General features: G+C 36.9%; 2 protein-coding genes across 3 annotated transcripts; both read left to right on the top strand.

The window, feature by feature from the left end:
• The first annotated feature begins 356 nt into the window (after nucleotides 1-356).
• LOC140156333 (post-GPI attachment to proteins factor 4-like) lies at nucleotides 357-1,925 on the top strand. The gene has a single exon (XM_072179306.1). The coding sequence runs from the start codon at nucleotides 458-460 to the stop codon at nucleotides 1,661-1,663; it is 1,206 nt and encodes a 401-aa protein (XP_072035407.1). The 5' UTR covers nucleotides 357-457; the 3' UTR covers nucleotides 1,664-1,925.
• A 4,098-nt stretch (nucleotides 1,926-6,023) lies between these two features.
• LOC140156985 (post-GPI attachment to proteins factor 4-like) lies at nucleotides 6,024-15,198 on the top strand. Of its 2 annotated transcripts, none has more exons than XM_072180032.1 (2): nucleotides 6,024-6,196; nucleotides 13,040-15,198. In XM_072180032.1, exon 2 carries the CDS (start codon nucleotides 13,358-13,360, stop codon nucleotides 14,900-14,902), a length of 1,545 nt encoding a protein of 514 aa, XP_072036133.1. In that variant the 5' UTR covers nucleotides 6,024-6,196; nucleotides 13,040-13,357; the 3' UTR covers nucleotides 14,903-15,198. The 2 variants fall into 2 exon arrangements, with proteins under 2 accessions (XP_072036133.1, XP_072036134.1); XM_072180033.1 differs by lacking the exon at nucleotides 6,024-6,196 and adding an exon at nucleotides 8,786-8,904.
• Nucleotides 15,199-16,389: the final 1,191 nt, after the last annotated feature.

Consider the following 16,389-nt stretch of genomic DNA (forward strand, 5'->3'; position numbering starts at 1 on the left):
ATAGTACCCGCCCTCGTATTAATTGTCTGTATGCGCTTAAGAATTCAACAATATAAATAATGGTAGCTCTATTATAATACACATTAATGTTTTTAGGCAAATAAAATTCCAAAATATGGTACATTTTCTGCCTTTGCTTGTCACGTGGTAGGCCTATGTTGAAGTTGCGATTATAATGATGTTCAAATAAGTTTTAGATGGATACCAACAAGACAAGTGGGCGAGCGGTCTAAGGCGCTAGGCTCATAGAGTATCCAAAGCGGTGCGTCGTGAGTTCGAACCCCATCTCTGTCAAACTTTACAAAAATTAAAATTGAAATTTTACTTTTTTTAAATTTCATACTGCCGTACACTCTTCAACTTCATAAAGTGGCTAATAATAACCCCATTTTGTTGCTTTGCCAGACAATTTACTCGCTCAAGACTTCTATGTCTTATCAAAATCTTAAGTGTCTATATGGTGACTCTTATAGTCCTGTTTATTATCTGCCAAAAACTTCCCTACTCTTATTTCTATCGTTTGTATGATAGTAGTGGAATAAATTTTGCAAGAATAAGGATCCTTAATGATCAAAGACGCTTTAAAGCACGTAAGGTACTGTCAGAACTCAATCCAAATGAGACTCGAAGAATGTATCTTGAAAATGCTAAATCTGACCATCTAAAATATGCCATTGGTGTTGTAACTGTCGCGAGGAAAAACTTCATTTCAGAAGTGGGTGAATTGAAATATCTTACTCAGGTCATGACACAGCTACACGATGTAATTGCAAAACGCGATGCTACAAATGATGTCTTTCCTTTCATATGCAATGTAGATCTAAAGCCAGAAGACTTTGATGAGTCACTACAACTGTCACAGTATTTTCCGAACGTAACAAAGTTGTACTCTTCAACTTTTGAACAAGGTAGTTTTGAACGGACTGGAAAAACGGAAATGGAGAAACAAGACTATGTGTTCTGTTTAGAATCAGCGTTACAATATAACCCTGATTATGTCATTCTAATCGAAGATGATGCCTATCCAAAGGATAATTTTTTAGAAGTTTTAGAACACCTTATCGAGACCAAACTTGAAACTAACATACGCAGAGGCGAGAGAACTCACAAGACAGTGAGATGGGGTTGGGTTAAATTGATGATTCCCTATTCACTCACAAAATATCATCGCAATTGGTTCTTTTTCTGTCAGTGGGTCGCATTAGCACTATTACTTTCTGGAATCGTGTGGCTTGCACATTGTTTCTACATTGAATGTTGTTCATCAACTGGGGAATTATCAGCAAACATAATTAAGACTTATGCAAGATCTTTCTGTGCACTACTCTTCACATTTATCTACTTTTTATTGATTATCTGGATCATAGGAAGGGCTTATTATGTACAAGTAAGGAGTTTCTCTCCGTATCTTCATGCTTTGGAACCAGGAACATCTTGCTGCACACCGGCTCTTTTATTCCAGTCTTGTGAAGTTCCAAGTATAGTTAAATATCTCAGAAGCATCAAGTGTAGTAGACATTTCCCATTAGATTTTGCTTTGGATAATTACCGAATAGACAATAAGATCAAACAGTACTTAGTTTCACCAAATATATTCAGTCACATTGGATTCTATTCATCATTACGGCAAAGTTATAACGCAAACGAGGCAGAATTTGTTTGAAGAGGTTTGCTTTCATTTTCTGCATGGTAATTATTATCGCTAGTAAAAGGCCAAAGACCAAATCACAACAAATATACTATACACAGATATTATTACATAAATTTCAATGATGATGTGTTTTACGCATATAAATACGCATGTGACCACCTCCGTGCTGCGAAAACAGCTTGTAGACAAGAAGTCTGGAAGTAACCTTCGACTCTGCAGGTTGAGTTCCTGTGCATTGAATGCAAAGGCGGTATCAACATTGCTGTAAACGTTTTCGTCGATAAATTTTTTTTTCTTCGGCAAATACTTTCAAAATGTTGTTTTTGATAACATGTTACAAATTCGTAATCCTTCCATGTGTAATAATTTTGCAATTCAATTAATACTTAAATTCCTGGCTTAAAATTGATGATATTTTATCTAACAAGTTCCTATCCTTGTCAACGGCATGAGGATTTGGTCACACTTGCTGGTCTTGGTATGTCGTGGCCATGGGCCACGTGCGTAATCAGTTACCAAACCATAGGGTATTAAATAAAAGGTACTAAATTTAATACCCACGTGACCCATGGGCGCCGCCATACCAAGACCACCAAGTGATCAGTAGATGTGCTACAATGCTAAGAGATAGGAATTTTTCAGACAAATATCATCAAAATTGCTGAAAATTTAATAGCCAACTTAATTAAAAATTAGGGAATTCTGTTTTTTTAGTATGTTTTCAAGAACTAAATTTTGAGTTGACTGAAAAAAAAAGTTATCGATGGAAACTCTTACAATAATACTACAAAGTTGCAAAAATATTACAAATTTGCTAGAAAATTTTGACATGCATACCCTGTTTCCAATTGAAATACACAGGAAAACCACCCGCTGTGCCAAAGGTCACTTTTCCAGACATCCTGTCTAGATGCTGTAATGTCAGCGCCCATCTGGTCATGTGGGCATTAAATTAAGTGCCTTTATTTAAATGCCTATAAGACGACTGGTAGGATGAAAGGACTGAATTTTGTTCATTTTGAACAATTCCAAGTAAAAAAGAAGTTGATTTACTTACGTGTTTTAGTGACGTTTCGCCACTACACTATGTGGCTTCATCAGACTGGCAACTCATCACATCTGACTGCTTGCTTTTATAGGCAACAGGATGCACCGTGGAGGGCGTGATGAGTTGGTCAAAGATGTTGTTGAGTAAATCAACTTCGTTTTTACTTGGAAATTTTCAAAATTAACAAAATTCACAGTTGATCAACATTCCTAATGAACTTGTTCAAAGATAGGTGAAAGGAGCTGATGTTATGGTAACAGATAAGTACTTCAAATGGTGCTCACAAACCTTTACAAATTAGCCAAAGTTATTATGACGCAAAGTTTATATGAATGTCTTTTCCTGTATTAACCATTTATATATTTATAATTTATTCACTTGTTTTATTAAATATTATGTTATTTCTAAAAAAAATACTTTGCACTGCCTTGCATGTTTTTTCGATCTACTATGCATGTTTTTCGATGTTAGCTAGCCACATTGACATTGTATTGATTATTGTTTCTCTCATACCCTGGAAGGGGTCGACATAGATTGAAATAAAGTTCAAAGTTCAAAAACAAAGAAGAAAGGTACTTTTGCCCGGGGCTTTTGCACACAATTACACCTGTATAATAAAACATGTACATTTGAGAGAATAATTATGGCGTAACGGTATTATGGTACTACTTGCCTTTGGTGCATGAGTTCCCGGGTTCAATCCCAGGCGGTGGTATAATGACTGGGGGCGGGAAAGCCTGAATTTCTATGGTTCATTTAGAATTTGTAAGAGAACCATGAAAGTACCCCGTGAATGGTACCCGAACATCACCCTGTACACTAATAGAAATGACTTTTTGGGCATAACTCAAATAAAATAAGTTGGCCTACCCCCAACTTAAAGTCATAGTAGGCTTAGATGTGATTTGCTCCGCAGCGACGCCCTGAATTTTTCTCGAATTCCTACTTTCTGCATGAATGCAATGCCCAATGGTGTCCTAAAATACCATTTGAAAGAATAAGCCAGAAGCGCTTTAATTACAGTAAAGCACTTTAAAGGATTAAAGTTCTTCTGTCGACTTGCTGGAGTCTGGTATTTTAAAACAACATATCTGTCAAAGTGGAGCAATGCAGAAAAAGCTTGTTCCATGGAGAAAGAGTGGTTGGTGAAAGAAACACCATTTTTGGAGAAAACAGCGCAAGGAGATAAATATTTGGAGAAAGCAGCGCAAGGCAGTGCAAGATCATTGTTTGGAGTAAGCAGCACCATTTTTGTGTGCAGATTTTATTCGCAAAGGATATTTGTCAATGCAAGTGTACAATGGACTTCGCTGATTCGCTGAATAAGGATATACCCAGCAAACACAAAAATGTTTTAAATAATATATATTTTGGGTTTTGGTTTAGGTCGGGTTATATAAAGGTCATGAAAACGTTTTAAAACGTTTTTTTTTATGAAAACACACTGCAACAATATTTTTGAAATGTTTTCAAAATGTTATTGTAAATAATTTTTAATATTATGTGAAAATATTTGCACCCAGCAAACACAGAAATGTTCTTAAAATGTTTTATTCAAAACATTTTAATAACATTTAAATCTCGGGTTATATAAAGGCTATGAAAACGTTTTTAAAACGTTATTGTAAATATTTTGGACAAACATTTTTGCAAAATATTTTTTCAACCCCAAAATAACATTTTGTTTAGAATGTTTTGTATCAAGTTTTCAAAAATGTTTTTGGAATGTTATCAAAACGTTTTTATACCCTTTATATAACACGGATTTGTCTCTAAAATATTTTGTGTTTGCTTGCTGGGTAGTAGATTATCAAAATGTTTTTAATGTTATAAAAACGTTTTATACCCTGAATATACCCTTTATATAAATTAAAGGAAATTATTTAAATGTTTTCTGACAACCTTTTATAACCTTTTGCGAATGATGTTGGAAACGTTTTGTGTTTGCTGGGATATACATTACCCGTCCAGAACATTGCAAGAACTCTATGTTATCTTCAAGAAGAAGTACTAAGTAGTAAAAAGAGTGATTATTATTATTTGATTATTTTTGTAAGTGCATTTGTTGTCATATATTGTACCAATCATATATTTTGCTTTCAATTAAAAAACTTAGATTTTGTTAGCTTAATCAAACAGTGTATTTGTGTTGTGCATTCGTGTGAGTTCGAGCTAGTTCGGGTAAAACTTGGTGATTTTGGCCTTGAGTCAAGTACGACTCGTAACAACATCTCGTAACAACATCTCTGATATTTTCAACATAAATCTGTTAACATTGGGGTATTCCAGGGCCCGGTTCCAGGGCGTCTTCTACATGGGGGACCCAGAATCTTCATGCACAAAATTGATACCAGTTGACATAAATTAGGTCCACACCTTCTATACACTTAGAATCGGGCTTAGAATACGGACTGAGAAAGTTTAATCTATTTGTCTAAAGGTGATAAGATATACATTAATCACTGGAATTCTTTGTCCATTTAGTGGACGCAACTGGATCTCCTACCCATAAGAAGATCATCACTCGGTCACCATAGTCAAAGGTCTTCATCGCTGTTTTCCGAGATTCAGGGAGAGTCATGGTAACAGTTTATTTGCCAAATGAAAGTACATTTTTTTGTACAATCATAGGTATATATCATACAATTTTGATAGCAAAATTGAGGCAAGCCATCAAGCGAAGAAGGTTGGTGGTAGGAATTGGGCTGTTTTCAAATTGTGTCCTGTACCCTTTTCTCAGTTTGTCAAGCTGCCATTCACGACAGAGGGGTCAGTTAACTAAATCAACCACATTGTGGTCCAGCCATGGCCTCTAGTTAGTGGAATTAATTTTAGAATTTTAGTCCTACCTTCATAATATCAGGTTTGGTGGTGATGAAGGTTTCAAGAAAAATTGCAACGGGTGCATTAAGGTATATGCAGTGACCATGTTCAAGAGTAAGATAGAAAGAATTCAGTTTATAGTCCTCTTTTTTAGTAACTTGTTCTACGAACTTATTGACCGCCCCTGCGCACCCTGTGTTTTAAGTACAATTTGGTTTACCCTGCGCACCCTGTATGTTAGGGTTCGAGTTAGGGTTAAGATTAGGGTAAGGCTTATACTTGTTGGCAGGGTAGGCCTATGCTCGAATTATTTCGAAGTCACCTCGTTCTTTTTTCAAACCTTAAACAAGAAACTAAGAATTTATTGTAAAAGGTCTAATGACCCAAACCTCTTTCCAGGATATGACTCAGTGAATATCATATACTCGTTTTTAAAAATAAATTTAGTATTGAATCTAACTTATATTCTTGATAAAGGATAAGTGAACAAATAAGTGAACTGACAAATTCAAACAAATGAGTTCTGAATGTTTTTTGGAATCTGGCGTTCTGTTGCTGCTATCAACATAACACCGTGCACTTTAATTTGCAGTGATGTTGTCAACATCTTTCGTTGCATTTAAAACGGCTGAAAATGTTGTCCAGAGAGCTGTTTACCACAAGGAATTCAATTGGTAAGTACAGGGTCAGAATTTCGTTTCACATAAATTTGCGGGAATCATTTGCTTCTCGCAAATCAACTTCTGTGTAAACTACAAACGTTTGCGGGAATCAACTTTGATTCACGCAAATTTGTTTACGAGAATCTTTGCGAGAATCAATTCTCTGATTCAGGCCGAAATTCTGACCCTGAAGTACTGGAAGTATAATACAAACTTTTTGTAAGGGGCTGTTCAATATGCCCAAATTTTCAAACGGCGTGCCAAAATTGCTTGCCCTCCCCTCGCGTGGCCAGCCAAAAAACTTCCGTCCCCACCCCTGCACTTGCCTCTTTGTGTGTGTGTTTTCATTTTGGAAACCTTACAATGGTCTAGGCTACACACTCGGGGAGCTAGAGACACATCCTGTGCATCCCCCCAGGACTAAACCAAACCAATTTTTTTAGGTTCATGAGATGACCCCAAAACATAATCAGGATGTTCCCAAAAATATAAACTGGCCCCAAGTGGGGTTTCCAAGATGGCGTCCAAAATGGCCCCCAAATGCAGGTAATCACTATAAAATGACCATAATTATATGAATACTCTTTCTGAATCAAACTAACCTATTTAGCTATAATTAAAGAGCCCAGCATAAACTCAAGTTGATATAAAGGATAAAACATCCCAAGAGACAGTGTATTTTCAAAATGGCGCCCAAAATGGCCGCCAAATGCAGGTAATCACTATAAATGACCATATATGAATACTATTTCTGAATCAAACTAACCTTTTTAGCTTAATTAAAGAGCCCAGCATAAACTCAAGTTGATATAAAGAAAAATAATTCCCAACAGTCAGTATATTTTCAAAATGGCGCCCAAATGGCCGCCAATAGGCCTACTGAAAAAGACTATAAGTTATTATGCATATAACGGGATTTTTCTGAACCAAACTATAACTTTTTGGCTTGATTTAGGGCCTAATATACTTCTAAGATAAGATAGATGGAAAGCATCCCAGCCATCAGTGTCCTTTTGTGATAGCACCTAAAATGGCCTGGGGTGCACAGGATGTGCCTCTAGCTCCCCGAGTAATACGGTATTAAATTATAATACTAGCGTAGCGAACAATAAATTTGGCATTTGGCATGCGTGACTAAAAAATTTTTAAACACTCCTAAACGAGTTATACCCTACCAGCAAATCCCTTAGTAAGGTAATTTAATATAGAATTTGCCCTCTAATGAGTTTTTGTTAGTAAAAATCAAAAAAAAATGTACTTTTGGACTCATAATTACCAAAAATTTGAAAAGGTACCCTAAACAAGTTTCAGAAAACACCCTTTTTTTTTTTGGTCACGCATGCGTACAGACCATTTTTTTATGTGAGTGCCCCCCTCCCGGTTTTTTAAAAGGTGTTTCTTAAATCTTAAATATATACCAAAATCCCCCCTTCGACTTGCCAAAAATTGCTTCCCCATCCCCTTGGGATTGCAACCCCCCACCCCGCTGTACCCTCCACCATGCATCCGGCTCATAACCATTGCACAATCGATGCTACTCCTCTATTCCTCAAACGGCAAGAGTTTCTAGAATGCTGCTAAAATAAGAAAACTTTTAATGCTAATTTATTGCACATTCTAGGGAAGCGTGGTTACCTTATTTAAATAGCCGAGTGAGAGGGTTTTCAATTAAATATTTTTTGTGTCAAAATTGAAGCATCCTATGTATAAAAGAATAATGAATATTTACTGCACATCATAGGCCTATATAACGATTCGTGATACCAAATTGTGGCACATTTGATGTCGTTTAAGAGGCAGAGAATTTTATTTCAATTTTATATAGGCCAAAATATTTTTTAATTGAGCAAGAATAAGGATAGAAAAAACGTTGAAAATTCTATGTAAAAATTACATTAGACCTCACCAAAGATTACTGTTTCCGTTTTATGGTAATCTAATCTTTTATTTCCTGAAAACAAAATTGGGGTCTAATGTGGATTTTTTAAATAATTGATAAAAACATCGAACGTGTATACAAGAAAAATGGTAGACTGACTGGCCATACCTCGCAACCGACGCGATGTACTGCAGAGCACGTGGCCGAAATCAAAATCGATTTATGTGTATCATAGTACCGCCCTCGTATTAATTGTCTGTATGCGCTTAAGAATTCAACAATATAAATAATGGTAGCTCTATTATAATACACATTAATGTTTTTAGGCAAATAAAATTCCAAAATATGGTACATTTTCTGCCTTTGCTTGTCACGTGGTAGGCCTATGTTGAAGTTGCGATTATAATGATGTTCAAATAAGTTTTAGATGGATACCAACAAGACAAGTGGGCGAGCGGTCTAAGGCGCTAGGCTCATAGAGTATCCAAAGCGGTGCGTCGTGAGTTCGAACCCCATCTCTGTCAAACTTTACAAAAATTAAAATTGAAATTTTACTTTTTTTAAATTTCATATTGGGGAAATGTGACTGGAAAAATTTATGTATGGCGTGGAGTGGTGTGGCACAATCCCAAATATGACACAATCTGTTTCACTCAGTCAACTTTTATCAGCCAATGTCAATAATATTGCTCAGTTGGTAAATATAATACGTTTATCCGGGTACGTTTGACCTTTGAACGTCCAACTATACTATAGGCCATCAAAGGCCTATGGTCCAACAGATCGATTTGAACGTACCATATTGGTCTGGAGAGGAGGCATTTCTGAAAACCAGGATCCGGCAAGTAGAAAAAGTTTCTTGTTTAGCGCAAGCGTTCGTCCTAGCGAGAGGTCTGCGGTTCAAGGCAGTTATGTCCGGAGTTTTTTTCTCTAGTTTATCTGTCAATGCATGTTATCATTTTTATGTTTCCATTTGTAATTTCATGTTTGTGCTACTGTGCGATGCGTGTAAGAACTTCTTCTTTCCCTGTACTGTATATAGATAGGAAGGAAGGAAGGAAGGTTTTTATTTCAAACTCTAATGGTGATCCGCAGGTCAAATTGCTAGAATTGTACATTAAACACACCTAAACAGACACAATGCAATTTGCAGGCAGCAGCTTAAGGGATCTAAAATGAGCGTTTATGGCGTTTCGACAGTATTTTTTGTGGGACATGAGAGCACCTCAGACGTATCGAATTGCATTCTGAATATGAAGCATGTCTTTCTGATATCAAATAATTTTCATTTTTTGAAATTCACGATATAATACAAATTTTATGACAAATTATTAAAATTTGATATTTTTCAAATTTTTGATATAACAGTCCTCGAAATAAATTTTATAAATCTAATGATATATTTTAAAGTGTATGTAGCTGGGAGGAAAAGCCGACGATCAATTGAAAATTTTGACCTTTTATATTGAAGATATGGATTTTGTTCCCCAAAAAGACCTATTTTTTGTGTGTGTTTTGGGGAAAAAATCCATATCTTCAATACGAAAGGTCAAAATTTTCAATTGATCGTCGGCTTTTCATCCCACCTACATACACTTTAAGTATAAATTATCAGATTTATAAAGTTTATGTGTATTACATTGCGAATTTCAAAATGATCAAAATTATTTGATATCAGAAGGACATTCTTCGTATTCAGAATGCAATTCGATATGTCTGATGTGCTCTAATGTCCCACAATAAATACTGTCCAAACGTTCATACCCCTTCCCTTAATCAGCGCCAATATTGCAACACTGAACCAAACAACTATACAAACATCCAATCCAACCCAACCCCATCCCCCAGTAGGCAATGAGGATAAAGTGCCTTGCCCAAGGACACAACACGTTGGCACGAGCGGGGCTCGGACTCACAACCTATGTATTATGAGTCGGGCGCCATATCCACTCGGCCACAGAAGTATACTATTCGGGTATACGGTGCACGTTTTTCAGGTGCACGCGTATAGCTTAAATCGAGCAATGCAATTTCATAGTACCGGGTCACATAAGGCTACGATCGCATAGAAGCATACTATTCGGGTATACGATGCACGTTTTGCAGATGCACGCGTATAGCTTAAATTGAGCAAGGTAATTTCATAGTACCGGGTCACATAAGAGCTATTCGAAAAGGCCGTATACCTGCGTATAGTATAGTATAGTGGGAATCGTGCGTGTTCGATTTTAGTGCAGCGTATACCGTCCTAATTTTAAAAACCTAAACCATATATGGGTAAATTAATTTTTTTAATAGATGCGCTATCTAATTCTGCACATTATGACACCTCATTGAATGCAATGTGACCTCAAGAAGTAAAGTTCCAAGCATTTGATAAGACGAAGAAAATGGGTAAACTGACATACTCGCTATTCGCTATACGAAATACGCTCATTCGATCAGACTGAGTTCACATAGTACACTCCTATATGAACTCAGCCTGATCGAATGAGCGTATTTCGTACAGCGAATACCGTAGGCCTATACCGTATACTTCTATGTGAACTCAGGCTGCGTTCACATAGAAGTATACTATTCGGGTATACGGTGCACGTTTTGCAGGTTCACGCGTATAGCTTAAATCGAGCAAGGCAATTTCATAGTAGGCCTACCGGGTCACATAAGGCTACGATCGCATAGAAGTATACTATTCGGGTATACGATGCACGTTTTGCAGGTGCACGCGTATAGCTGAAATCGAGCAAGGTAATTTCATAGTACCGGGTCACATAAGAGCTATTCGAAAAGGCCGTATACCTGCGTTTAGTATAGTATAGTGGGAATCGCGCGTGTTCGATTTTAGTGCAGCGTATACCGTCCAAATTTTAAAAACCTAAACCATATGTGGGTAAATTCATTTTTTTAATAGATGCACTATCTAATTCTGCACATTATGACACCTCATTGAATGCAATGTGACCTCAAGAAGTAAAGTCACAAGCATTTGATAAGACGAAGAAAATGGGTAAACTGACATATTCGCTGTTCGTTATATGAATACGTTTCATTGATCAGGCTGAGTTCACATAGTATACTCCTATATGAACTCAGCCTGATCGAATGAGCGTATTTCGTATAGCGAATACCGTATACCGTATACTTCTATGTGAACTCAGCCTAAGAATCATTAATTTGATCTCGCGCGCTAGCTTGTAATGTTTCTATGTTCTGTATGATGCGTAGGACTCTTCCCTTGTTTTTAATATTATGTTAGGTTTTTGTTTGTTTGTTTTTGTTGTTGTTGTTTTTGTTTTGTTGTTGTTGTTGGTTTTATTTACCTTGACATCGGGTTATGATACATTTACCACTTTCCATATACGCCCTCCAGTTTGCAAGAGGCGTATTCACCGTAGAAGTGATGATGTAAGAGGATTAACTACCATAGCAATATGGTAAAATAATTTTGGAATATATCGCTCTACACTACAAACATCTTGCACTTATATAGCTACTTATCACCTGTGTATGTCTGCAATCATAGATTGAATACAATACCGCTCTTTTCAAATGTACTAGTACATTTGAAAAGAGCGGTATTGTATTCAATCTATGATTGTAGGCATACACATGTGATTAGTTAATCTTACAGGTGCGAGTAATTCGCCGGCGAAGTGATGTATTTATAGGATTAACTACCATAGCAATAGGTGAAAACAAGTTTTGAATATATCGCGCTGCACTACAAGCAGCTAAACCTCCCCTGTGTATGTCTGCAATAAAAGATTAAATACAATACCGCTCTTTTCAAAGATACTAATCTTACTAATTCAACATCCACTCTGAAGACATAATGAGAACAGCTTTGGAGGGGTTTGAAGGTGGAGTTTTGGCGGTACAAGTATTACTAACCTGAGGTACGCCGATGATACCACTCTTATTTGTAGCAGCAGAGTAGAGCTGATTGATCTTTTGAAGCGCATCAAAGAGGCCAGCGAAGAAAAACACATTCTCCTGAACACAAAGAAGACAAAAATAATGGTTGTAGACAGAGAGCGGAAAAGTGATGAGTTTGTGATAGATGGACAGCAGATGGAAGAGGTGAAGCAATTTGAATATCTGGGTTCAATGATTAACAACAGTGCTGACAGCACAACTGAAATTAAGAGAAGACTGGCTATTGCAAGGACAACTGTGCAGGGCATGTCAAGCATATGGAAAAGCAGAGGCCTATCCATTGACCTCAAGGTACACCTACTTCGTGCAACTGTGTTTTCCATTGCAACTTACGGATGCGAGTCTTGGGAAAAGAGTAGATGCTTTTGAGATGTGGTGTTAGGAGGCTTCTACAAGTGACATGGATCCTCGACCAGATTGGTACAAGTCTAACCATCAGAAGCGGCATAATGGAGAGAAAGCTGAAGTACTTTGGCCATATTGTCAGGAAACATGGAGGTGTAGAAAAACAGATTTTGCAAGGGAGTATGGAAGGCAGACGAGGAAGAGGACGTCCACCAACATCTTGGACTAATGACGTGAAGCTGGTTTCTAACCAATGAATGAAAGGTGCAACGCACTTGGCATCAGATCGAGTGAGATGGCGTACTCTTGTGAAGACCACAGCAGCGCTACACAGCGCCACCTGACACACACACAGAGAGAAACGTACAGGTGCGAGTGATCAGCATGATATGGTTCAATGCAGAGGTACCGCGTGAACGTACTAGTGCAGCGCGGTTTAATCAAATATTGTTTTCTCCTATTGCTATAGTAGTTAATCCGATTATTACGTCATTTCGCCTTCGAATTAGCATGATATGAATATGTACCATGCAGATGTACCATGTAAACGTACTAGTGCATTGCGATATATTCAAAAATTGTTTTATATGGTAGTTAATCCTGTTACATCACATATTTATCATGTGTATGTCCATATATGTTTTATAAATTTCATCATTAATATATCATGCATCCGTTTTTCTTTTAATCTACAGTGGGGTGATCAGGTGATGTAGCAGATGTTACGTCTGACTTTTTGATGTATCTGCCCTGACCACAGTTCATTTAAGCATGGGCCTCCTTCAATTGGACCAATATGTTTTGGAAGGTTTAACGTGAAAACTACCGATTTTATATCATCGACACTTTCAGCTGACTCATTGGATTAGTTTGTAGTCTGAGTACTGGTCTAGCAACCCGAAGGTTCCAGATTCAAGTTTCAGTTCCATTTCAGATGACTTTATTACCAGTAGAACAAGAAAGGTTCCAACGTTCAAATCATTAATGTACATAAGTACATTGTCGGATTTTAAATGAGCTGCTTCATTCAAACTCAGTGCCTCTTATATACATTCCAAAGATGGAATATCCCTGCAACAGAAAAGCTAAAATTATCTGTTATGTACTTTATTACCAATAGAACAACAAAGGTTCCAGCGTTCAAATCTGCTTCATTGAAACGCAGTGCCTCTTACATTCCAAAGATGGAATATCCCTGCAACAGAAAAGCTAAAATTATCTGTTATGTACTTTATTATTGTCGCACACTTTTCAACTTAATACAATGGCTAATAGTAATCACATTTTGTTGCTTTGCAAAACAGTTTACTCGCCCACGACTTGTATCTCTTATCAAAATCTTAAGTGTCTATATAGTGACTCTTGCAGTCCTGTTTACTGTCTGCCAAAAACTTCCTTACTCATTTTTCTATCGTTCGTATGGTAGTAATGAAATCAATTTTGCACGAATAAGGAGCCTAAACAATCAAAGACGGTTTAAAGCACGCGAGGTACTGTCAGAACTCAATCCAAGTGGGACTCGAAGAATGTATCTTCAAAATACTAAATCTGACCATCTAAAGTATGCTATCGGTGTTGTAACTGTCGCGAGGAAAAACTTCATTGCAGAAGTGGGCGAATTGGAATACCTTACTCAAGTCATGACGCAACTGCACGATGTAATTGCAAAACACGGTGCTACCAATCACGTCTTTCCTTTCATGTGCAATGTAGATCCAAAGCCAGAAGTCTTCGGCGAAGCACTACACCTGGCACAGTATTTTCCAAACATAACGAAGTTGTTCTCTTCAACATATCAAGAAGATAATTACAAAAGGACTGGGAAAATGGAAATGGAAAAACAAGACTATGTGTTCTGTTTAGAATCAGCGTTACAATATAACCCTGATTACGTCATTCTAATTGAAGACGATGCCTATCCAAAGGATAATTTTTTAGAAGTTTTAGAACACCTTATCGAGACAAAACTTGAAACTAACATACGCAGAGGCGAGAGAACTCACAAGACAGTGAGATGGGGTTGGGTTAAATTGATGATTCCTTATTCGCTCACAAAATATCATCGAAATTGGTTCTTTTTCTTTCAGTGGGTCGCACTAGCACTATTACTTTCTGGAATCGTGTGGCTTGCACATTGTTTCTACATTGAATGTTGCTCATCAACTCGGCAATCATCAGCAAACATAATTAAGACTTCTGCAAGATCTTTCTGTGTACTACTCATCACATTTATCTACTTTTTATTGATTATCTGGATCATAGGAAGGGCTTATTATGTACAAGTAAGGAGTTTCTCGCCGTATCTTCATGCTTTGGAACCAGGAACATCTTGTTGTACACAGGCTGTTTTATTCCAGTCTAGCGAAGTTCCAAGTATAGTTAAATATCTCAGAGGCATCAAGTGTAGTCGACATTTCCCGTTAGATTTTGCTTTGGATAATTACAGATTAGACAATAACATCAAACAGTATTTAGTTTCACCAAATATATTCAGTCATATTGGATTCTATTCATCAATACGGCAAAGTTTTAACACAAACGAGGCAGAATTTGTTTGAAGAGATTGGCTTTAAGGGGGTACTACACCCATGTGGTAAATTTGTGACTATTTTTGCATTTTTCTCAAAAAATAATTACACACTGGTAACAAAAGTTATGTATACTATTGGGGCAAGGAATCCAATTACTACACTGAAATTTCAGTGACTCACGACAACCGGTTCAGTATATATGATAAGAAACGAGGTATATCCTAGCGGTACCTTATTTCTGATCATAAATAACAAACTGCTTGTCTTGGGTCACTGAAATTCCAGTGTAGTAATTGGATTCCTTGCCCCTATAATATACATAACTTTTGTTACCACTGTGTTATTAGTTTTGAGAAAAATGCAAAATAGACACAAATTTATCGAGGGGTGTAGTATTTCTTAATTATCTGCATGATAACTATTATCGTTTCAGTAAACAGCCAAAGACAAAATCACAACAAATTTACTTTACAAAAATATCGAAAGCAAAATATTATACTTCTACCTCCTCAAATTTGTTACACTCACCGGAGCGCTTTCACCAGGTCAACCGGTGTCTTCGGCGGATTTTATTGCTCTGAAGATTTGTTGTTGCTAGTGATGTTGTTTGTAGGGACACCTCCGATGACGTCACAGATGTTGATGATGGTTCCGACCGACCATAGGTGTGTAAGCATGTAATATGTCTACACCGTGCTCCTTTAAATGACGGAATAAATTTTCATTAATTTCGTAAATTCCTGCTGTAAACTACTTTACTAGCATTCAGTGCATATTAGTAGGCCTAAACAGTAATAAACTCAATTAAACCGAATCAATTGCGTTATTTATTTTAAGCACGTACTTTTAACATACTGCAGTTACTGTTCATTTTCCTTTACACATACACAGTACTCTCACCATTGACGCGTGACCTCTACAAACAGTGTATGTTATAGGTATAGGGCATTGCCTAGTTAATGGCACTGTGTAAAAAATAACCGGCCCTCTTTGAAATTCTAGAAAATATAGTTTTGTAACATGTCCTAAATTTTTAGCTAATATAGGGGTTTGGAAATATTCGCACTTTGGTGTTTTCGGAAGGAAGGGCACGGCACGGCTTGCAAAATTTTCTGTGTAAACCGAATGCATCTTTTACTGTCACTTGTGTACCGCTCTCTTGCGAAGGGCATTAAAGCTAAACCACTTGACGGATATTTTTTAAACTTGGATGTCAATCAAGAATAATGAATACATTACATGTAGGCTAAACTGAGTAGGTTGGGCATCTGCAAATATGGTCATACCTCCCTGATATGTGAATGACAGATAACACCAAACAAAATTAAGAAATTATTTCCAAACTGTGTTAAGTCTACAACCATTATGTTTCTCATTTTCAAGAATGCTGGTTAACAATATGCAGACTATTGTCTCATTTGGTAAACAAAGGCCCACACAGTATTGTTACCTTGTGTTTGCTTTATAATCGTTCACCCAACTGAAACTATAATACCAGCTCATTGCAAGATCGC

Source organism: Amphiura filiformis, chromosome 7, assembly GCF_039555335.1.
Source record: "Amphiura filiformis chromosome 7, Afil_fr2py, whole genome shotgun sequence".
NCBI classification, from domain to species: Eukaryota; Metazoa; Echinodermata; class Ophiuroidea; order Amphilepidida; family Amphiuridae; genus Amphiura; species Amphiura filiformis.